Below are 20567 nucleotides of genomic sequence, written 5' to 3'. Positions count from 1 at the left end.
CGACGGGGAAAGACAATGGCGATCTTGGGTTGTGATTGTGCGAGGCTATTGCAACAGCCGTCGCGTGACTGTTTTACTCCTGATCTAAAATATCAGGAGTTTTGGACTTAGTCTACTTCACTAACAAGACGATAAATTCAATAGTTTATGTTTTGAGAATGATGCCAAGTCCGTTGAACCTTGTCTCGTAGATCAAAGTCTGATAATAACCCCTGTATTTCCATCATTAGCGGCTGAGCGCCACTATCAAACCCTCCCCTGCATTGGTATGGTATGCGCGCGTGCGTGCGTGCCTTGTGATCCTCCCGCACTTTGCCGACGTCAAACTCACGACCAGTCCAACATTACACAACATATGTATATCAACTGCTGATATCTTGGCATCATGACCGCAAACAAGGCCCTCATAGTCGGCATCTCGGGGTGCTCCTCGAGTGGGAAAACCACTCTCGCACGGCTACTGCGAGACATTTTCCCCAATACTTTCATTCTTCATGAGGATGACTTTTATAGACCTGAAAATGAGTACGATAAAAACGATGTTTTGACATGAGCTGCGTCTAACTTCTATAGGCTACCCACCAAAGATGGTCTCTTAGATTGGGACTGTGCTGAGGCCCTCGACATCCCGGCCATGGATGAGTCCCTCGCTTATATCCGCCAACACGCTGCCTTTCCTGTAAGCCACACACCTTTACTCATGATCTTTATGTCTGACTTTATCCTTTCAGCCTACCCTTGATTCCAAAGAAGATCAAAACTCCGTGGGCAAGTGCCCAGTATCAGAAGCCAGCATCGCCGCTCAACGAACCAAAGTCGATGCCGCTCTAGGCCCAGACCACCCCCTCCGCAAAAATCTCCGCCTGTGTCTCCTCGATGGCTTTCTTCTCTACTCCCCTTCCATGGCTGCTATAAAGCCCAACCTGGACATTAAACTCTTCTTACGCACAACATACGAGAAGGCTAAGAAGAGAAGAGAAGCCAGAGACGGATATGTCACCCTGGAGGGCTTCTGGGCAGACCCTCCTGGTTACGTTGATAAGATCGTATGGCCTAACTATGTAGAGGAGCACGCTTGGATGTTCGAGGATGGTGATGTAGAGGGCAAGTTCAAGACGGATGTTTTGGATAAGGAGGGTATCAAGGTACAGAGTGATGTGAGTGCTGATGGAGATATTGAGAAGACATTTGAGTGGACAGTAAACACGATCTTAGAAGAACTTGGAAAGCAAGTATAGACGAGCTAGGGTATCTATCTAGGTATCTGCAAGCAATGTCTAGTCTTATCCTTCTTGATCTACCTTCTCCAAATGAGTTCCAGAATCCTCTTGCCTCAAAATCTCGGGATCTTCTGAAACATCATCTGGTGTCTTTTTACTTGGATGGTCGTCCAACGTCTCATCGTCTGAGAACTCAATCAAATCCTCCTCCATGAAATGATAGCCTAAATTTACTTCCTTTGGGTGGTCGACTGACATCTCATCCTCCGAGAAATCGATCAAATCTTCCTCTATGGGTCCACGAGCTAAACCCGCTTCCTTTGGGTGGGCGGCCAAATGCTTCGGTCTCTCGTTCTTGGGTGACTCAATCAACGACTTCGTCTTGTTCTCTCTCTTTGAAAGAACGACCGGATCCTTGTCCTCCGGATTGCCGGTTTAGGGTGCCTTCAATTGGATAAGCGATGGACTCATTCTCTGGCAAAGTATCGGCTGAGACCTCGTCCTGTTTCTGTGCAAGATCATCTCTCAGCGAGGCGCGTTCCTTATCCCCATCCTACGAGGTGTCCATGGCATCTTGTTGCTGATTGACTGCATTCATCTCTCCTGTCAAAAGTCGAATCGCCTGCTCCGCAGCTTTGGCCATAGCTTCAACTTTGTTGAGAGAACCTTCAACTTCTGCTACCAAACGCTCTCCAATTGTGAGTTCACAACTCCATTGAGGCTCGGGCTCTTTGATCTCGGTTGTGGTGTATTTCATTTTCGTTGCAAAAGCGAACTTGGAGAGTTGCTCTTTGGGATGCTGAACGTGTATGTCGTTCTTCAAAACAAACTCCAGATATTTCATTACCTGAAATCTTTCAAGAACACGCGTGCATTCTTCAATCGACCCAGAGTCGACCCATACGGCACCGAGAATAGCTTCAAACATATCCGAATAAAACTTGGGGGGCTGAAGGCGTGCGAGGAGTACCCAAGGGTATGGGCCATCACCGCTGGGTTCGTGCCCATCACTCCACAAAGCCGTGGTAAGTTCCTCTCGCATGGACTCGAATCTCTCTTCCGTTTTTACCATGGCATTTGCCATTTCGGAAGAATTAAACCTCACGAACTTCCAAAGTGGAAGTGCTGTAGTTTTGGTTTCAAGTTTACCGTTGGTGTCAACTTCCAAGTCTTCTCGTTGGATAGAGTTGATTAGATTCACAAATGAAAGGAACTCTCCATTAACAATGGCCGTTTTGATCATATGAAGGCGACCAGTGGAAATTGGTGGATCGTGCTGAAACATTTTGGTGACAACGATATAATCCAGGACAGCATCCCCCAGAAACTCGAGCTGCTCGTAGGATCTTTCCTGCATGGTTGTAGCATATGAAGCATGAGTAACTGCTTCGATCAGCAGAGACTTCTTCTTGAACGTATACTTGACCAGGTCTTCCAGGGGTTCAAGGATACTGGGAAGCTTGACGTCACTAGGAGCTGCAGCAAAGAGAATGTCTCTAGCCACACCCTCTTGATGCCAGTTGCAATTGTCGCCCAAAAAGACTGAAATGCATTTAAGGGCCTTTGTCATCCCTCCGTCTTGATAAGAGGCACCGATAAGTGCCTCTACAACATCCGCCAAGGTCTTTGATCCTCGAGTTGGTGCGGGTCGAGGGGGAAACTTTTCTTTGTGAACGTCGTCAAGATAGAGCGGCCTCCATCTCAAGGCGGTGAAACTCTTGGAAAGAATGAACTTTGAGAGACCTTTCTCAAGACACACTCGTTGGAGACGTGCGTTGGATACGAGTCGATCTTTGAAATGGTTGAGAAGGCCTTCGGGCCAGGTCGGGTCTGTGACAGTTAGTGCATCGAACTCCATAACAAGGGGGGCTACTTACGCTCAGAATAAGCCTGAGTGACGGCGCAAAACTTCAAAATCGAATCGCCCAAAAGTTCAAGTCTCTGGTAGTCAATAGGCTCACAAGCACTAGGTGAGCTTATGGCCTCGAGCACCAACTGCAAATTCTCGATGCCAATTGGCTTCAGAAGTGTAGACAATAATTCAGAAGCAATAAGATGCACCTCTAGCTCATGTATGATATGCGGAATGAACAGACCGCACTTGACGACTCGTCTTCCGACCTTATCAACACGGGCTTGAGAAATGGGAAGCACATATTCGTACGGCTTAGTGCTTGACTTGGGCTGAACATCTTTTAAAACATGAAGTAAATCGTTTCGGGCACCCCATGTTTCCAGAACCAGATACTCCTCATGCTCTTCTGCGTCATCATACTGATAGAATGGGTGTTGCACATCGCCCTTTCCAGGTTTTGACGGAATCGTGCGGACGTAGTGAAACGGCTTGTTAAGTTGGTCCCGCACAAGAACTCTGTGCTTCTTGGCCTGTTCTTCCCCTGCTCCGCGGAAGGGATATGCAGCCATGCAATCCCGGGTGACGTGAGGGGGAGGGAAGATGGATGTACTCTCCAAGGACATCTTGATGACATGCTCGCGATCTTCGACCGTCCAGCGGTACTGAAAGTTCATCGCCAAGAGAGCCGAAGTTATGTCAGGATCGTTTGAAGATACCTCATCGGGTATATCGTCGACCGAACAGCATACAATAGACCACTCAAGGCCATTGCCAGGATATAACGTGATATTTCGAGGCAAGTCAATTAGAGCAGGTAAAATGACGTAAAATGGACAAGGGCGTTCAAACTCGTCATCGGTAAAATGGAACAAGTAGGCTTGCTTGTCACAATCCGACTTCCAGCGTTGGGCGATCTGGATCCAGGGGTCGAATAGGGGCTCCGGTATCAGGTCTATTTTTTCTTCCACCTTCTCTGACTTAGCATTGATGGGGGCAAGGTTATCTGTGACCAGCCCAGCTTCGTACAAAGCGACGTATGCCTGAAAAGCGGCATCTCTGATAGCATTGCGTTCAGACTTCCATCCGCAAGCACTTTTGAACGTGCGAAGATCCAGCGGTAACCCTCCGGGCAAAGTGACCGTAGCTCTCAAGATCGGTCCACCGTATGGAGTCTCTTCTTTGTGGAAGACGTATTCAGGGAGCTGGGTGATATAATCCGAGCGAAAAACAACCCTGCAAAAGCGATCCAAGTGTTGTCGAGCATTGTGGAGGTCGAGCCGTGCTCCTGTGCTCCTCACGATATAGTAGGTAGAATCAATATCCTCAGCCCATGCCTGTTTATTCAATCGATCCAACTCTCGCTGGTCATCTTCATAACGTTCCTTCATGCCTATTTCCAGGTCTTCCCAGGCGCGGGTGTCTGCACTTGAGCTTAGTAAGGCTATCATCTTGGATTCCGGCATGCGAGCTCGTCCACGGCGCTGGATAAATGACTTGAGGGTAGCGATCTCGTCGAAGGACACAACTAGGTTGCATGCGGGAATATCAATGCCTTCTTCTAGAACACTGGTAGCCACCAGGAGATCGATAGCCCCTGATCTAAAATCCTCGAGTACTTTGTCAGTATCAATGGGGTACTCATAGACCTTTTGTTTCTGGAGTCCGTAGCTCGAAGCCCCGACTATTGCACCGACTTTGTAACGGTCTCGGATAGGGGGGTAGTTGTTAAGAAGCTTGCAAAGCGTATGCGCTGCAGTTCGTTCCTTGACAAAAATGATTCCAACTGCATCGTCCTTGGCCTCAAGAAGCTCATGGATCAGGCGGCTAGTTTTGTGCGACACGGTTTGCTCGGTTGGTGGCGAGTTGTCAATGACACCGATGTTGATTCGGCGCAAGTGTCCTGCAAGATAGGTCCTGTCCTCGTTGGACCATGCATCGGTGAAAGTGATGTTCCCGTCGATTCTGACAAGGAAGTTCTTGATCATCTGTGAAATGTAATAGTCTGCTGCCCAGCTGCCAAGTTCGGCAAGGATTTCTCTGCTCTTGTTCCAGAGGCCCTTGATTTGCTGTTGCGAGAACGTGTCATGCTTCATAACCAGGTTCATTAACTTTTCCCGCTTCTTTTCATCATCAGCGACAAGAGCCTTTAACTTAAGAACCTCAGGATCCTTTGCAATATCCATATTCAAGTATTCTGATTGCAGTTGTTGCATTAGTGGCGTACGGGGAGGGATCTTCGTAACATTGTAGAGTGAGCGAACGAGGTGAGGCTTGTTGATATGCTTTAGCAGTTGCTCCCGATGAATGGTCGGAGTGACACAGACAGCGTCCATCGTATTCTCTAGTTTCTCGATCTCCTTAAGATCTGATGAGATAATAGGACTGGCAGTCAAGCCAAGTATGGCTGGTACTGGCATACCCGCGTTCTTGTGTCGATGGTAGAAGTTCATCATGATCATCCGCCCAGGGTTGTTCTTGACGCAATTATGGACTGCCACTGGTTAACAAGAGTGATTATAAGGCGAACAGCCACTTACCTTCGTCAACTACTATTAAAGCGAGCATGTCCATTGTGACAAAGGCGTGGTCAAGAGCATCACGCAAGATGGAGAATGTAGATACGATGATGCGAGTGCCCTCGAGAATTTGGGGCCAAACCCCTGGCGACCATGCATCGATGTTGAGCTGCCCCGTAAGCAGTCTCATGGGCACCGATGGCATTTGTCCTTTGATGACATTATACTGTTGCTCAACGAGGCCAACGGTCTTACCCAAGAACCATACAAGCTTTACATAGGTAGTCAGTGACCTGCCATCGATTTATTCATTGGTCCACGAACCTTGCTAGGTGAACATCTGTCGATTTCCGCTTGAATGCGAAGAACGGCGCTGTAGTGTTCAGTCAGCGTCTCACTCCCGGAACACTCCGCTATGAACATACACTTGAGTCTTTCCGCTTCCCGTATCCATCTGGCAACTGTTAGACGATATGCTTTGAAATAACGATGCCTGAAGGTGCTTACCGCAACAATGACGTTCCTCCTCAGGCTCTGCTCGAGCATCTCTCGCTGGTAGGCACGAGGCTTGATGATGTCCGGGACTCGAGGAACATCTTTGGACTTGTTTGAAGCCTTTTGCTTGCCATTCAGGGCCTTGTCTGTGGGGAGAATGGTAATTTTTTCTTCGACCTCGATCATTGGTGATGGTGTCGAGGCGGTAGCAGGACTCTCCGGCCGCGAGGAGTCTGCACTCCCGCTGTTGGGAGACTGCTCTTCATCGACTTCCATCATTTTCTCATCATGGGGGAGTACTGAATAGCAATGTTGAAGTCTTGGGCGAGCCAAGTGTTGGGGTATTCTGGTGCACTTTGGTGAAGCTGTCTTCACGTAGGAGAGTGACTGGTGGAAAGCCAAAGAACGAAGGAAGGTTTGCGGGTAGTGCTTCGCTTTCAGCAGCATAAGAAGGGAAAAGGATAAAAAAAAGGTCTATCAAAGAAAGAGAAGTATAACGAGGAGAGATGGTGGGAGGCCCACCGAGAATTGTTGGTGTAGGAAGCACTGATTCACACTCGAGAGGGTGGAGAGGGAGAGACTGACTGCGCAGATTAGCAATTGTGCATCTGGCACTGCCGACCTGAATCAGGAGATAACAACCTCCCGTCACTCCGAAATCACTGCTAGAAAGTCAAGTAGAATAACAATTTTTATTTTCCTACATAATTGCATATTTCTCCTTGTATTTTTATATCTGCTTCCCTGATTAAACTGTTAGCAATTGGATGTTCTAGCACTGGAGTGCTCTGTATTCTGTCAACGCAGGGGTAAGATTAGCACTGTTCATTCTCACTGCCACGTTGAACAGGCACCAAGAACATAATGTAATTGCAAGAAAGCCATGAAAAGTAAGACTCCTTCTTCTATTCAACATTCTTTCCAGGCTCATGGCAATCAGTACTACTTCCACGGCGTCCTTCACCCATTTTAGTCTAAAGTGGCCTCCCCGTGATGAAGTGACGATATTCATCTTGAGTGACCACAGGCTTTCATCGCAACTTAACCCTCAACCTGCCACTGCCAAACGAGAGACGCTCTTTTACGAACCATCAATATCCCAACTTTCTCTGCCACTCGTTACATATACTGAAGTCACAGATAGTCATGGATCTCCCAGTGCGAACCCCTTCCTCAGATCAAACCATGGAGCTATACGCAACCGGCTTCAATGCGTGGAACCAACTCACATTCGACCCTTCGCCAGCCGACGAAGAGCCTGACGATGTATTCACTTTCACAAAAGTATTGACAGCCAAGTCTATTGGAAGAATTGCTTCCGAACTGAGCTACACTGTGGGTGGGTATTTCGTTCTACTATAACATGGGCGTGGACTACTTTCTAACACTTTGAAGCTCAACAAGATACAACTTGGGCCATCGCTGGGTCATCCCCTGGCCAGTTTCTTCACCGTGAGGATAGCCAAGGACTTCTATTCGACTTTCCAAGTGCTATTTCAGGGGATGGTAAGGTCCTTGTTGCTCAGGAATCGGACTGTTCACCCTCAAATCACGCCACTGTTCAATATCCGTCTTTGGCAGCATGGAAAGCCAACAAGAATACCGGTTCCTGGCCTTGCAAATCTGCTGTCCGCCAGATAAAAGCTTACGACGCTGGCTTCGTTATTCTTCTCGAGGACGGGACCGTCCTAAGCTGCGGTGACCCACGATTCCGAGACTGCCTCGGCCGTGAAGTGGACGAGTCCTCGTCAGTATACATGAACAAACGTGGAAAGACCATACTGACCGCATTGCTAGCCCTGCCAACGAAGCTGGAGTGATACAAGATCTAAGTGATCTCGGCGAGCCTATCAAGAAGATTACAGCAGCGGGATACACAGCTGCAGCTTTGACAGAGAGTGGCGGACTGTATCTCTGGGGTATGGCAGCCCCTGGCTCACACAGACGACACAACGTATTTCAAGACATCACCGAGTTGCCGAACTACTTCGAAGTTGATGGAGACAAAGACGTGCAGGATATCGGACTTGGAGAATCACATGCCATTGCTCTTACGACTGATGGTTGCATCTACATAATAGGGAGTAACACCAATGGGCAAATCGGCGTTGGGAAAGATGTTCAAGATCCAATTTTATCATGGAAAAAGATGGATTTCAAGCCCCCTGAGGGCTGTGCAATTGTTGCCGTTGAGGCTGGCCCCAGATCATCATTCATAGTCACAGAAAAGGTAAAGCAATCTCAAAGCTCATAATAAGCTGCTCTTCTATCGGAACCAGCTCTACTGAGCCCAATGACCCTCTATTGTACAATGCTTCTCGTTGTGATCATTTGCATAAGGGCAATCATAGACTCGTCAGGTAATCCTCAATCTCTTGAGGGGTCAGCTTTCTGAAACGGGGTCCGACAGCCCCATCAACACCCTCAAGTCCCAGAAGATGGTCTGCGGGAGCACCAACAATACCTGCAATATGTTAACAAGGTTCTCACTCTCGGCTTTTCCCGAAAACTTACCAATCTCGATGCTGTCACCGTTCATCTCACCCTCGATGTTGTCCTTCAGGGTCAACAGCGCGATGTGGATAGCATCCTCAAGCTCGAGCTCCTCCGAGTATCGCTTTTCCAAGAATGTCTTGGCCTTTGTCGCACTCTTGCCAATGGCTGTAGCCTTCCATGGATAGTAACTGCCAGAAGGATCGACCTGGTACAGCATGGGGCCGCCTTTGTGAATGCCCCCAGTCTTTCGGTTGACCTTCTTCTCCTCGCTCTCCTCGGTAGTCTTGCTCTCCTCCTCAGGCTCAATGCCCTCATCCCAACCAGCAACCAACAGACTCACACCATAAGGTCGAACACCGGCGGATTGCGTGGCCTCCTGCATCACTCGGGCGACATCCTGCACCAATATTCTGGTAGGGGGGTACTCGTTATAGATGCGCTTGTAGCCGCTATGCGAAACCTTGCGTGCTCGGTCCACCAATACTCGATAATCAGGGCCCATGCCAGAGTACACCATGCCGATGTTGGGAGTGATGTCGCTGATTTTGGAGAGGGAACTCTGGTCGGCCAGAGGGGATGATGACTTCTTCTCGGTGGCAAGAACGATACCGTTGGTGGCTTATGCAGGTTAGTAAGAGCTCGGTTCGAGATGCTAGAGAGAGTGCGAACCTTTGATGCCAAGGGCAGTGATACCCTGGTTTACAGCATTGAGGGCATACTCTATTTCGTCAAGTTAGTTCTAAAACATGGTTCGGCCACGAAACTTCAATACGCAAAGCATATCAAAGATACACCAGCAATTACGTACCAATCTGCACCAGCTTTCCGCTATAACTTTGTCAGTGATGATGCTCGCATATCAACAGTGTCGTCACCGAAACATACCTGGGGGAGAAGGTTGTGAGAGAGAAGGAGTATCGGTCCGCCATCGCTCAAGTTCCTGCTTCGACGGGATCGTTACGAAAGAAGTGAGTGTTGAATTATGGGCGGTTATGGATTCGTGGGGTTGACGAGGAGATATCAAGCAAGGCTGCAACTGGAGCTCTGGTGTTTGGCCAAAGCAGCTGTAGCCTCTAGGCAGGCCCAGCTGCGCGTCGAGCTCAACCGCTGGGAGCTCTGAATGCGGGGCAACAGATTATCCGATCGCCGGTCAACGGAGTCAAGTTGCCAGATCTTAAACCTCATATCGTGCCATTCGTGGATGCTGCTTATTAGACTTTCAGTTGGGGAAATATTTATATACAAGCAATTTTCTAACTTCTACTCAAACTCTCAAGATTCCTCCCTCAGTTCCCTTCATCCATCCTGCAACCAAGATTAGATCCTCGTCTCGATATTCTCGGGATCATCCTTTTCCCGGACCGCGCCAAGTTCCAGAGACTCCACACACAAAGCAGCTTTCTTCGTGCGAGCTTGGTATCGGCTATTTCGGCTTCCTTCCTCCATCTTCTCTCGCAAGAAAAAGAGGCTGAGCTGGCCTCTCCATATCAGGGGTGACTTACCCCCTCGTTACAATCTTGGCGGGCGGCCAGGTGTTTCCCCCGCTCTCCTACTGCTCTCCTTGACATTTGAGCTTTGCAAAAACATGTAGGTTGCGCCTGAAACGCCTCCACGGCCCTCGACTTTAGCACATTTCTACTGTGATTCTATCACCTACTGCTGTTGCCCTTACCTCTCTTTACTTCCACAGGTTCACGTAATTCATCATGGAGACTCGTCCTACTTGGGATTGGTCCTCGGTTGGGGGTAACTCTGCTCGACAGCCTGAACCAGAGCCACGTGCAGCGACACCGGAGCCTACAACGCGATGGGCATCTGCTCCAAAGCCCGATACTACGTCTAACCAGGAGTCTCGAAGCGCGCCGAGACAGAGGCGCTACGGCCCGCGCACATGTCGCATATGTCTCGACACTGAAGAGCCCAGGTTTCCTGAACAGTCAACAACGTTTGGTATTCCTACAGGTTCATCTCGACCTACATACGTCTCCGACGATCCCGAACTGGGAAGGTTGCTATCACCATGCAAGTGTAAAGGTTCGCAGAAATATGTTCATGAAGGATGCCTCAGCGCCTGGAGACTCGCAAACCCCATGGAAGCAAGGAACTACTGGCAGTGCCCGACTTGCAAGTTTACGTATCGCATTTCTCGACTCCACTGGGGCTCCGTTTTGAGCAGCAAGTGGGCGCAGGTTGCTTTGACCGTCTGGTTCTGTATACTGAGCATTTTTGTCCTCGGATTTATTGCAGATCCCCTCTTTGATCTTTGGTCCGACCCAATTGGAACAATCGGCGAGACTGTCACAAGCGTGGTCACAGATATCGAAGCCTTGAGACAACCTCCACCACAATTACCAACCTCTTGGTTTGAGCACTTCGTCAAGGGCTTCTTCTCCCTGGGAATTGTCGGTCTATTTAAGACGATGCTTACTGTGTCTCCATTCAGTTGGTGGCAGATCCGAAGCAGCGGCGTGGCAGGTGGTAGTGGCAGGAGAGGAGGCACTGGCCGAAACCGTGTCGAGAACATCAACCTCATTTTTGTACTCATTGGCGCATTCACGTTCCTTGTGGGCATCTGGAAATTTGTTCAGAAGCTGAGTGCTCGCGTGCTCAAGAATGTGAGCGACAGGGTTGTTGACGTCGGTGAAGACGACGACGAAGATGAAGATATCGGCGATGGACCGAATCAAGGAAGTAAGAAAGATCAATGAAGCTAAGAAGCTTTTGTTCTCAAGCAGTTTTTTGTTCCCACAGCCCCAATGCTTTACACCGTGTTTGTATCTGCACACTCTTAAGTTGCCTAGATCTTGCTCTTCCCTGTCAAGTCAACTAGTCTGTGTGCAAAGATTTACGCTCTGCTGCGCCTTGGGCGAGAACCGTTTTGGCTCTTTGCTCGCTGGTCAGTATGAGATTATCAACCTTCATTCACGCATCGTGATGCTTTCGGGCGTTCATAACGGTGTGAGGCATCTGCTGGGTACACTACCCTCGTACAGAAGCAGTGAGCAGATTGTCGGATGTTGGTTGATACATGCCTGTATTATTATATATCACGAAGAAACAAGACCTCTACTGTGGTCGATATAATCAATTATTGTCTCGTTCATCACCATGCTAAGTGTTCTCTTGTCAGTGTCAATTCCGTTTTACCCTACTCATAAGTAGAATACATATATCATTTCCAACATCTCGAGATAACAATCAGCAACGAAGACTAAACTTTAGCTTCTACACTGCGGCTAAAATAGTGGTCTGATCGGGGAAATGACAGCTTATATTTAGTTCACCTCAACACGAATTCATCGTATTGTCAGCGCATGTTTCTCGACCTTATCATGTCTTATAAGTCGGACTTTTATGGCCCCGACACCGAGATGACGTTGGAATTTGGTGTTCTGAATGAATGGACCCCTGCCATTGAAATACGGGTAGGGTAGCCCAGCATTGGATGTGGGCCAGGGCCTCATGAAATTCAGCCGCTCCAAAAAGCCATCTATCATCAACCAAGTGCGCCGACCATGACTTCCTGATTAGCTCCTCCATTTGCTGCGGAACAGACTGTTCGCCCTCGCTCGCTTCTTTGATCCTTGCTGCGATCACGTTTCCTCTTTTGATTTCGGTATTAACGGCTGCCCGCTCTGGCAGTTACACAAGAACCTGTTCTCCCTTCGCGAAACGGACGATCTACAAACGCCTAGCCCACGGGGTTGCTTTAACTGCTTCCAAGTCCAGGAGGCTATTCTGACCTCATTCGCGAATTATATTATACTATATCCGACGTGGTTCGATTGAGCAATCGCCCAAGATGCACTTCGCATACCCCCCTCGCAAGAACTCCAACCCACCACCTTTCAAGCAGCGCTCGTCGCAAATACCGCCAATTCTGCGCCGGATCCGCAAAAGAACAGCGCTTTTACTTCTCCTCGGAGCTATTGGATTTATATTTTTCCTCTTTGGACTAAAAGGCGAAACGCCGTACCGCGAGCATGTTCCGTCAGGCAATCCCCCCGCTGTCGTTGTGACTGTCTTGGACACTACACAGTACAACGAAGCCTATTTAGAATCGATTCGACACAACCGAGAGCAATATGCGTCAAGAAACGGTAAGGCAGCTTCGGAAGGCTTGTTTATGGAGGAGGCTGACATGCTATAGGATATGAAGCCATGATTGTACGAGTATCTGACTATGATACTGGCAAATCCCCACGATCATGGGCCAAGATTATCGCGATGCGCCATGCGCTGTCAAAATACCCCGATGCCACTTATGTCTGGTACCTCGATCAGAACGCTTACATTATGGAGCTCGACAAGAAGCTAGAGGAGCAGGTGGTGAATCCGGCGAAACTAGAAAGCCTAATGATTAAGGACTGGTCTGTAGTGCCGCCAGACAGCATCATCAAGACATTCTCTCACCTCAAGGGTGAAGATGCAGGCCTTGTCATCAGCCAAGACGAAGTAGGGCTGGTAACTAACAGTTACATCCTCAAGAATGGCGAATGGGCCAAGTTCTTTATCGAGACATGGATGGACCCTCTGTATCAGAGCTACAACTTCCAAAAAGCCGAGCGACATGCGCTTGTAAGTTTTATCCTGAGTTCATCTGCCGGGAAACGTGACCTAACCTCGTAAAGGAACATATTGTCCAATGGCACCCTACCATTCTCTCCAAGCTTGCGCTCATCCCCCAGCGCACGTTTGCCTCTTACGGCCGCAATAAGGAAGGCAATGCGTACCGTGACGGGGACTTTGTCACCCTCTTGGTCGACTGCACAGTTACAGGCCCGACATCATGTGACAAGCAATCGCATTTCTACCTACAACAGCTGAAGAACAAGTTTGGCGATGCCAGCGTGAAGAAGCTGCAATGAGTATAATGAACACGATATTTGAGTGAGGTCATTGGGCGTTTTGTGATAGACTTGGAGGGCTTTTATAGGATTGGAGATGGAAAAGCCCATAGGCTTTTTTCTTGGCGTTAGTTGGTCACTATTGGTGAATTTAGCTTATGTGAATCTGGGCATGTTTTATCTGCATGGATATCAATATGTTGAGAGCTTTTAGTCTTGAGGTCTTACGGTTGACCTTTTATCTCATTACAAAATTCACCATCATTTCCCTTTGAAGTCAAACTGCGATCTGGAGAAACTGTGATGAGATAGATGGTGAATATACTTTGTATAGCAAAAGCACTAAACGTATGCTGCTTTCCGAGGTCAGGATTGGGAACCTTGAAGTAATAATCTATCAAGTCTCATCTCGTCTAATTCGAATGGTATGACGACAAGCTTGGTTAGAGAGTTTATGTTCTGATTCTAGAACGTGCCGCAGTTGAATCACCTTAAAGCTGGGACCTCTTCAGTGGGATCTACAAGGGTAAGTTCTCATCAGCCTCACTCAAAGGAACACAGATCAACCAGTTTACAAGATATGCTTCATGAGGGAAATAGTACCGAGTGCGAGTGCGAGTGTGAGTGTAAGTCTGCTTTGTTTCATTCGTCGCTTGACTGGATGATAACCATAGGAACCCGCGGGGTATCGTCCACCGGCAGTTGAAGCTCTTTCATTAGGTAGTTATCCGAGCTAGACATGAATATCCATGCAGTATCGAGAATCGGATCCCGAATAGACTTTGTATCTCGAGTATCAAAGCTCTTGATGAAACCCTCGCCCCACGATCCGGGCCAAATATTCCACTCTGCCGACCGAATGCGAAATCTCCAGACTCGAAGAGCCGTATCTCGCAGCGGGGTTATAGCCCAAAAAAGGTAGTTGATCACAAACAATTGACTTTGTGAACGAGACAATCGCTTCCAACTGCGACTGCTCATGTACAATTACGGCGTCGACAGGGATCCTTCGGCCCACGATCCGTTTCAGTGGAGAGTCGGACGCCTTGAAAGGGTTCAAGCGCTATAAATTTAGGGGCTAAAGGCTAACGGTAAGGGTTCCCGCGGAGCCCGCGTCCCCGCCAAGCATGTGACGGGTGCTGAGATGGCGCTAAAAAAATATCCAAGTACTGGCTATGCCCCGCGATATTGGTTTGGAGATAAACGACGTCAAGCTCTGTCTTCGAGCTCGTGTTTATAACACGGCCAATTCTTCTCCAAAATTTCCCCGGATTTTTTGTCATTCTTTATCGTTTCTCATCTCTTGCTTTTCTTTGGAAACTACTAAATTAATCATGACTTCTCAAGCTCACATTGGGGCCCTGTCCCGTCTTCCCCTGGGTTTGCGTGGTGGTATTGAGAATGTTGCCCGTGGAAGACACAATATTTCTTGGCCTTTATTGAACCTCGATCTGTAAGTCACGATACCACTTCTGTACAAGCCCACAAGCCCACCACGGCCTATCAATTGATGTATCTAATACTAATCGTGTCTCCTTACGATGTAGATTACGCAATATTCTCTTGTTCCTCTTTGTCTGGCGATGGGGTCGTCGCGCATTCTGGCAGCTCCGAGGTCGCGGAATCGTCGGTTCCGTTGTCGAGCTCTACGTCAACATTCGTCGCATTCTTTACGGTTACTTCCTCCGAGCTCCAGGCGTGCGAAACAAGGTTCAGCAGCAGGTCCAGGAATCTCTGGTCAAGCTATCCGACAAGCTAGTTCCCAAAGACCAGATTCGCTACCTCTCCTTGCCAAAAGATGGCCTCCCTATCGATACCGTTCGCGCCGAGCTTGAGAACCTCGCCAACATGGATCACACCCGCTGGGAGGATGGATATGTCTCTGGCGCTGTCTATCACGGAGAGGATGAGCTGATGCAGCTCCAGACTGAGGCTTTTGGCAAGTTCACTGTTGCCAATCCCATCCATCCTGATGTCTTCCCTGGTGTGCGCAAGATGGAGGCCGAGGTTGTGAGCATGGTCCTGAGCATCTTCCATGCTCCTCCTGGTGCTGCGGGTGCTTCTACCAGTGGAGGAACTGACAGTATTCTTTCTGCTTGTCTGGCTGCTCGCCAACAAGCCTACAACGAACGTGGAATTACAGAGCCTGAGATGTAAGTGAAGCTGCAGGGTTGCCATTGACCAATAAGACTGACCAGCCGTGATAGGATTCTTCCCGATACTGGCCACACTGCCTTCCGCAAGGCTGCTCAGTACTTCGGTTACAAGATTCACCTCGTTGCTTGCCCTGCTCCTGAATACCAGGTCGATATCAAGGCTGTTTCGCGTCTGATCAACCCCAACACTGTTATGCTTGTCGGCTCAGCACCCAATTTTCCCCACGGTATTATGGATGACATTGTTGCTCTGTCCAAGCTTGCTCAGCGAAAGAAGCTCTGGCTCCACGTCGACTGCTGTCTCGGTTCCTTCTTGGTTCCCTTCCTTGAACGCGCCGGTTTCGAGTCTCAGCTCTTTGATTTCAGACTCAAGGGTGTTAGCAGTATCAGCTGTGACACTCACAAGTATGGTTTCGCTCCCAAGGGTAACTCGACTGTCCTGTACCGCACCGCCGAGCTTCGAAAGTACCAGTACTTTGTTTGCCCTGATTGGTCTGGCGGTGTCTACGCTTCTCCCGGTATTGCTGGTTCTCGTCCCGGTGCTCTCATCGCTGGTTGCTGGGCTAGTTTGATGACTATCGGTGAGGCCGGATACATTGACGCTTGCACCAAGATCGTGGGAACCGCCAAGAAGATCGCCGAGGCCATTCAGTCTTCGCCATTGAGCGGCGAGCTTGAGCTTATCGGCAGACCTCTTGTTTCGGTCGTTGCCTTTACATCCCGCAACCTGAACATCTACGATATTGCTGATGCTATGAGTGCCAAGGGATGGCACCTCAACTCTCTTCAGGACCCTCCTGCTATCCACGTTGCCGTTACCCTGCCCATCTCGAAGGTCTGGGAGAACCTCATCGCTGACCTTGAGGCTGTTGTCGAAGAGGAGCGTGAGAAGGAGCGTGTTCGTCTTGTTGAAGGCAAGGGTGCCCATGGCAAGGCTATGGGTGATTCCTCAGCCCTGTACGGTGTTGCTGGCTCACTGCCCAACAAAGGTGTTGTTGTTGATCTGGCGAGTGGATTCTTAGATATCTTGTACAAGGCGTAAATGTTTGGGAGTGGGAATGGAAACTGTGCAATGGCTATAGGTGAGAGCATATCTTACTGTGGGCGTAGGCGTTAGCATCTGATAGGACGTCGTCTAGCATATTTGTTGTTTTTGCTGTTCTTGGGTTTCGCCCATACTGTTTTGGAACTCTGAAGGAATAGTTGTTACTCCCGCATGTTCTTACTAGGCTCAAATGAACCCATTTCAAGTACTTTGAGGACTGCCACTCATATTGCTAGGCTGCTGACGAGCCCTGATGTCATTCTAATAAGTCTCAGCCTGTTGGAGAAGGCTTGGATGAATATGCCAATATGTTCCTGACTAGACCTGTTCCTAGCTTGCGTAACGTGTTTTTGGGTTTTGACTGTAAGATAGTGATAGTTTATTAGACCGCAACTTTTACATTTTCATCTCTAGTAAGAGATACATGAGTTGACCAATGTCTATAGCTCGATCTTGATCATCATGGGTCATTCGGCGCATTGTACAAATACAGCCCAACATGGGACTACCGTGATGATACTCGAATTACAAACGTCCAGTTGGCCAAAAACATCTGCCGAGTCAGAGCCTCACTCACCGTTACCCGTCACATCATATGCGGCATAATGTCATCCTCCACAGTCACGAATCTTGCTTTTCCCAATGAGACCAATGGGCCATTCGCCTCCCGCTCTGATCCTCGACTCATTCGGCTAAAAGGAACACCATCCAATAAAGTGACCCTCATGGCAATTGGCTTCGCTGGGGGCGAATAACTCCCCTCGTGGACATTGCGGCCCAATGATGAGGGGCAGCGTGGTTAAGTTAGAGGAAGGGAAGGGTCTTTTGGTGCGGTGGGTTGGGTGAGTGAAGTCAATCAGCTTTGGGTGTTAAAAAAGCAGGGTTTTGTTTGGAGGGGTAGAGGGGGGAGAGGGAGTAGCCGAGACTGTTTGTGAGTTGTGATCCATATTATGGATATCATGTTTGGAGTTTTGATATTATATCTTCATGACTTATAAGTTACAGGTGGGTTTTGGTCTGTATGATCTCTTCGTATTGATATACTATAAATATTTAGAATTGCCTCTTGTTATAGCATGGAGTGTATTAGCTGCCATAAAAAAACCAGAAGCATGTATGTCATATTGGAAGCCTGACGCCAACATGCAGGGATCTAGGGACCTGCAACTCAGCAATAAGACGTGAGTTATCTGTAGCATTCACCTTCAGCTCGCCCGGCCACGCAACGCGATCTTCCCACTGCGTTTCCTATCCTGTCTTCCCACGGGTGAGACCCTTATTAGTCTCTGCTGGGGGCCTCACTCAGGGCTGCTGCGTAACCATTCCCACAGAAGCCTTCAAAGAACGATGATCCTTGTCTTGTTTCTTTCTTGTGTCATTCTGTTTCTGTAATAGTCTTGACTAGCTAGAACTAAACTAACGTTGTTATCCGTCTTGTTACATCCATTCCCATGTATAAGCCCGACATTGTCCCTCCTCAGTCTGTCCTGTCAGCTCCTTATCTCTCTCTCTCTCTCTCTCTCTCGCTGCCTTTTTTCCACATGCATATTCATGATTAGTCTTCACTTTGTTATTGCTTATTATTTCTAATATTTCGTGTCACTCGAATTCATTCCTCTCTCTCATTCTATGTGTCCTCAACTACTGCTGCTGTGCTAGGTTACACCATGCTTTCTGCTGAACCATCGTCGACTCCGATCGCCGCCTTGGCTATGGATGGTGGGCATGTTGATGGGTTGCACAAGGGGAAGACGGAGAGTATTCAAATACCTCATGTCAAGACCACTGAGAAGGACGATGAGTCTATTGCTTCCGGCTCAACCGACTCTCAGTCCCAGCTCAAGAAGAGACTCAGTGCAGATATGTCGAAAGAACAAGTTGAAGATCTGGTGCGCAAGTTGACCATCGATGAGATGAAGACAAGATGGTTTGACGAGATCTTTGAAAAAGTCAAGTCTGAGCGTAAGTTGGCATTTTGTTCTCTCTTCACTTTACATCTTAACATTAACCGACTCCGTATACAGTGGTTGAGGAGCACTCACCAGCAGATACGCCTTCATCCTCAGAACCTTCAAGCCCCAGATCACACCCTGCCAAGCCTGCTTCTCACGAATCTGTCCCCCGAGAGCCTGTTCGCGAAGAGCCAAAGAAGCAGGAATCAGCGTCTTCGTCCTTCGACTCCAAGAACAAGTCTCACAGCAATCCTTCTTCCAGCCGCAGCTCCCTCGGTAGTCCTACCACGTCTTACATCTCCGACTCTGCCTCTTCCCGTGCCTCCAATCGTCCTTCTTCACCCCCAAAACCAGCTATCAAAGAGTCCTCACCGCCTGCTCCAAAGTCTCGGCCATGCGTACGATTCTCCAAAGCTCCGATCATTTTGAATGAAGGCCCCGAGCCTCGACACCCTGAACCGCGGCCAACATCACGATCTGTGCCGCCTCCAGAACCGGTGAAACAGGGCCCAGCACTATCAGCGGTTGACCTGAAATGGGGTACACTTTTCGATGACAAGGGTGAGCCTACCAAGAGACTTGGTCAGGTTCTTCGAGGAATCGCCAACTATTTGGTATGTCATCGGGGTATTTAAGTGACTGAACTAACATCCGCAGATCACTGAATACAGCCCTCACAACTCACTCGTCGTCACTCCGGAGAAGCTCAATGCTTTCTATCTCGAATACAAGCTTGACACAGAGACATTCCCCTTTCAGCGTATGTCTAGACTCACTACATAACCACATATCATCTAACTCTATCAGAAATCTTTGACTGTGGACCACACGGAGCTCTTGATAATCTAGAAACACTGTATCAACACCTCCGATGTGAGAACCACCTGATCCAAAGACGCCCCGGAGGCATGCCACATATCCCATCCCTTACGCCCGCTGGTTTCGAGCGTTGGATGACATGTCAGCTCCGTGCATTCCCCGATCAAGAAGCCAAGCGTCTTAACCACATCATGACCGATCTTCCCATCACAGCTGATGGTGTTCTCATCGATGACAAGCCCGAGCGCTTGCCGAAGCAGATCTCTCGACATCTTCTTCCAGCGACTCGGCATCGAGAGACACATGATCTTGTGGTTGATGCTATTGCGGGGTGGATCAAACATACTGAGGAGAATGAGTCTGATTACAGACGGACCTCTTCTGAAGATGTTTACAAGATCAAGGAGAAGTCGGGACGGTATAGACCTGATGACTACCGAGAGCGTGAGAAGTATCGACGCGGATCGAAGGATAACCACAGACAATCGCCTTTATCCTCCTCCGGCCGTTTCGTCTCCCGTGTCGGTTCAGACAGCACCATCCGTCCCTCAAAGGAAACTCCTGTATCTTCCGGCTCAAGCCACAGAGCCAGAAGCCCTGTATCCAACCGGTATCGCCACTCAGCATCTGCCATAGACAGTAGCTCCCACGCCGTCGATGCCTACGATATACCTTCACCCAGTCATCGCAACAGCCATCCCACCAGCAGCAGTCGACGCAGCCGGGACAAAGAGTATAGATACTCTTCAAGCCCCAAGTCAAAGTCGCCGATTGAAGCAACTCCAAGAACTCTACCCCGGCGAGATGCTGATCGTCGATCAAGCTTGATTTTTGAAGAGACGGGCAAGGATCCCAGTGGCATGACTTACGATGAGTACCTACGAATGAATCAACGACCGATGAGAAATGCCGTTGTAGATGATGGTGGACATTATCGCACGACTTACTGAAAAGCAAAAAAGCTTCATGAATATTCTTTACGTTTTTTCTTAATCTTGGGAGGTATCTTCTTTGTAAAAAGTCATCGGACCCTTTCTGCGCGCAAGGACTGGATCTTCTTCTTTTCCTTTCTTATTTCTCTGGATTTTCTGGGTGGATTTTACGACATTACATGACAAATTGACGACATGCATGACCAGTATTTTCATATTAATTAGCTATTATTT

General features: G+C 48.6%; 8 protein-coding genes across 10 annotated transcripts; 6 read left to right on the top strand and 2 right to left on the bottom strand.

The window, feature by feature from the left end:
• Positions 1-251: 251 nt before the first annotated feature.
• Positions 252-1780, top strand: FVEG_16986 (hypothetical protein). The gene is made up of 3 exons (XM_018906223.1): positions 252-525; positions 574-679; positions 732-1780. The coding sequence occupies exons 1-3, from the start codon at positions 386-388 to the stop codon at positions 1236-1238; spliced, it is 753 nt and encodes a 250-aa protein (XP_018758713.1). The 5' UTR covers positions 252-385; the 3' UTR covers positions 1239-1780.
• On the bottom strand, positions 1193-6635 carry FVEG_11254 (hypothetical protein). The gene is made up of 6 exons (XM_018900438.1): positions 6099-6635; positions 6017-6045; positions 5916-5964; positions 5613-5862; positions 3098-5566; positions 1193-3050 (listed from the first exon to the last, which is right to left on the bottom strand). Exons 1-6 carry the CDS (start codon positions 6531-6533, stop codon positions 1774-1776), a joined length of 4509 nt encoding a protein of 1502 aa, XP_018758712.1. The 5' UTR covers positions 6534-6635; the 3' UTR covers positions 1193-1773.
• A 104-nt stretch (positions 6636-6739) lies between these two features.
• Positions 6740-8390, top strand: FVEG_11253 (hypothetical protein). 2 transcript variants are annotated; one of them, XM_018900437.1, is made up of 4 exons: positions 6740-6976; positions 7027-7425; positions 7482-7833; positions 7884-8390. In XM_018900437.1, exons 2-4 carry the CDS (start codon positions 7233-7235, stop codon positions 8338-8340), a joined length of 1002 nt encoding a protein of 333 aa, XP_018758711.1. In that variant the 5' UTR covers positions 6740-6976; positions 7027-7232; the 3' UTR covers positions 8341-8390. The 2 variants fall into 2 exon arrangements, with proteins under 2 accessions (XP_018758711.1, XP_018758710.1); XM_018900436.1 differs by having other exon boundaries at positions 6740-7425.
• Positions 8195-9664, bottom strand: FVEG_11252 (proteasome subunit alpha type-2). Its single transcript, XM_018900435.1, has 5 exons — positions 9468-9664; positions 9391-9410; positions 9252-9302; positions 8601-9200; positions 8195-8550 (listed from the first exon to the last, which is right to left on the bottom strand). Exons 1-5 carry the CDS (start codon positions 9509-9511, stop codon positions 8432-8434), a joined length of 834 nt encoding a protein of 277 aa, XP_018758709.1. The 5' UTR covers positions 9512-9664; the 3' UTR covers positions 8195-8431.
• On the top strand, positions 9532-11692 carry FVEG_11251 (hypothetical protein). Its single transcript, XM_018900434.1, has one exon. The coding sequence runs from the start codon at positions 10289-10291 to the stop codon at positions 11288-11290; it is 1002 nt and encodes a 333-aa protein (XP_018758708.1). The 5' UTR covers positions 9532-10288; the 3' UTR covers positions 11291-11692.
• A 200-nt stretch (positions 11693-11892) lies between these two features.
• FVEG_11250 (hypothetical protein) lies at positions 11893-13862 on the top strand. Of its 2 annotated transcripts, XM_018900432.1 has the most exons (3): positions 11893-12682; positions 12733-13160; positions 13214-13862. In XM_018900432.1, exons 1-3 carry the CDS (start codon positions 12385-12387, stop codon positions 13448-13450), a joined length of 963 nt encoding a protein of 320 aa, XP_018758706.1. In that variant the 5' UTR covers positions 11893-12384; the 3' UTR covers positions 13451-13862. The 2 variants fall into 2 exon arrangements, with proteins under 2 accessions (XP_018758706.1, XP_018758707.1); XM_018900433.1 differs by having other exon boundaries at positions 12733-13218.
• Positions 13863-14540: 678 nt separating this feature from the next.
• FVEG_11249 (sphinganine-1-phosphate aldolase) lies at positions 14541-17067 on the top strand. The gene is made up of 3 exons (XM_018900431.1): positions 14541-14882; positions 14977-15582; positions 15637-17067. Exons 1-3 carry the CDS (start codon positions 14605-14607, stop codon positions 16625-16627), a joined length of 1875 nt encoding a protein of 624 aa, XP_018758705.1. The 5' UTR covers positions 14541-14604; the 3' UTR covers positions 16628-17067.
• A 1129-nt stretch (positions 17068-18196) lies between these two features.
• Positions 18197-20351, top strand: FVEG_11248 (hypothetical protein; the record flags this gene model as incomplete). The annotated part of the gene is made up of 4 exons (XM_018900430.1): positions 18197-18592; positions 18655-19196; positions 19240-19342; positions 19390-20351. The coding sequence occupies exons 1-4, from the start codon at positions 18298-18300 to the stop codon at positions 20349-20351; spliced, it is 1902 nt and encodes a 633-aa protein (XP_018758704.1). The 5' UTR covers positions 18197-18297.
• Between the last annotated feature and the right edge of the window lie 216 nt (positions 20352-20567).

The sequence above is a fragment of the Fusarium verticillioides genome, chromosome 9 (genome assembly GCF_000149555.1).
Source record: "Fusarium verticillioides 7600 chromosome 9, whole genome shotgun sequence".
Lineage (NCBI taxonomy): Eukaryota > Fungi > Ascomycota > Sordariomycetes > Hypocreales > Nectriaceae > Fusarium > Fusarium verticillioides.
The sequence above is the reverse complement of the archived record's forward strand: the minus strand, read 5'-3'. Positions and strand labels throughout refer to the sequence as shown.